We start from the raw sequence: 2,017 nt of genomic DNA, 5'->3' as shown, positions 1-2,017 counted from the left end.
AGGAAGAATAAGTAGTAGGTACGAAGACGACACACTACTAGTCGTAGTACACACACACACACACACACACACTACTACACGTACACACACACACACACACACACACACACACACACACACACACACACACACACTTATATATATATATATATATATATACAGACACACAAACACACACACACACACACACACATACATACACATACACACACGCGCACACACACACACTTGCATATGATATGCATATGCATATATACATATATATATACGTACATATACATATATACATACATACACACACACATAACACACACACACATATATAGATATATATATATATATCACATTCAATACTCTCAAATGTTCACACGCAAACGCACTTTCAAGTTCTCACTTTGATTATGCAGTGTGGGATAGGTGTTCTAAGTCGCCAGCTGCTGAGATGTTGATTTCTAAACTTTAAACTTTCAATCACGTAGGGTTGGATGGATTGCCCAAGTATCCGAGCTGCTGAGTGTTGTTCTAACTCGCCTGTCCACCCTGCGGGTGACCGCTACGCCACACATAGGCGGCTCGTTGGGGAAGTTCAAGGTAGCTGTCTGCACCAGGCTTTGCATGTTTCACCATATTTACAGGTGGATGTTTACGCTATTATTTGCATATATCACTCTGTTCAATCGAAAGACAGTATTGCCGGCCGAAGACAGCGGCTCTTATCTTTGGCTATCTTGAGCAAATTGACATTGATTGCCGATTATCATTTCGAAGTCGACATAGATTGAGACAGATTAAGAAACCATGCATCTGTAACGTTCTTCAGTACATGACGACTTATAGTGGCTTGATTGACCTAAGTATCACTGTCGCTGTGGCAAAACTGAGCACAATGGTATTGCTTTCCAATTAGAATGCACGGTTCCAACCACTGTGTAGAATGTACCGTTCCAACTACTGTGTCTGTGGCTCTCCCAAGTGCATTGATATCATATTCCAGTTCCAAATGCATCGGACTCACCTATCTAAATCTTACTGTCGGATGTTCGGATGTTAAATCGTCACAGACGAAGTCCCAGAAAGATGTTGCCGCCACGCAGTCTGGCATTGGGTCACAGCAATTAGACGGCTCATCCATTGCACCAGGCGAGTCAAACGGACCTCTACCACAGCCCTGTGAGTACTGTTTGTTAGAAACATGAAATAACTTGTTTGTTTGTTTGTTTGTTTGCGCACTTTAGATACGCACGCGTGTTCATAAACACATGCGCGTTCATGCTCTGAGCCATGCGCTCGTTCCCTCAGAGTTCACCCGACGCGTGTTTGACAGCGGCCATGGGCGTAGTATTGCAGGCTGCAGTGTGCATCCGAGTATCTTAAAGTTTTAGTTTGGCGAGAAAAATGAGGAGCCGAACGAGGGCGTGGATGTGTATGAAAATCTTATTTAAAGATAGAACAACGGTTGAAACCCAGAGGCGAGTCTGTATCTGAACGCACTCGTGCATGGCTTATATCAAGGAAAAACTTTAGTGGTCAAATTCAGCACTTAAGCGTTGCCAACCTTGTCATATAAATGATCAATTAGAGGAATAGCCATTGCTGCCAGTGTCCCGAATATATTTGAATTGCCTGTAAACAGCCACAACGTGTACCGGTATACACTGCACCAGAGAAGAGCTTTTATTTGCACGGATGCACACTTATGGTACATGGCGAACCGCACGCCGGAACTTAATTTAGGATTTAGGGTTCAACGTCGGGCCAAAATTTATTCGATATGGTAGCCAATGCCTCATTGTTTCCGTTTTTGTTCTGTACACAGCAAGTGCGCCTACTATAATCGCTGCACAAGAGGAGAGTCTGTATTTGCACGCACTCGTTATAATGACGAATGCACGATCATGGCACATAGTGAAGAGCACGCCAAAGCTCGGGACCCTTGCCACAGTATTTCAAACACTTTCGAGAGCTATTGTCACCAGGCTGATTGAGGTATGTTAAGGGTATGAACAATTATTAATAT

General features: G+C 43.3%; 1 protein-coding gene across 1 annotated transcript in view; it reads left to right on the top strand.

Moving 5' to 3' along the window:
* The window catches only part of SARC_01332 (hypothetical protein), a gene marked incomplete at its 3' end in the record, with an annotated part of 5,328 nt that extends 4,132 nt beyond the window's left edge, over window positions 1-1,196 (top strand). Inside the window, exons 3-4 of the mRNA XM_014304929.1 lie at window positions 480-591; window positions 1,062-1,196. Coding sequence (XP_014160404.1) covers window positions 480-591; window positions 1,062-1,196 — 247 coding nt within the window. The remainder of the gene's footprint in view (window positions 1-479; window positions 592-1,061) is intronic.
* Between the last annotated feature and the right edge of the window lie 821 nt (window positions 1,197-2,017).

Source organism: Sphaeroforma arctica (genome assembly GCF_001186125.1).
Source record: "Sphaeroforma arctica JP610 unplaced genomic scaffold supercont1.52, whole genome shotgun sequence".
Lineage (NCBI taxonomy): Eukaryota > Ichthyosporea > Ichthyophonida > Sphaeroforma > Sphaeroforma arctica.
The sequence above is the reverse complement of the archived record's forward strand: the minus strand, read 5'-3'. Positions and strand labels throughout refer to the sequence as shown.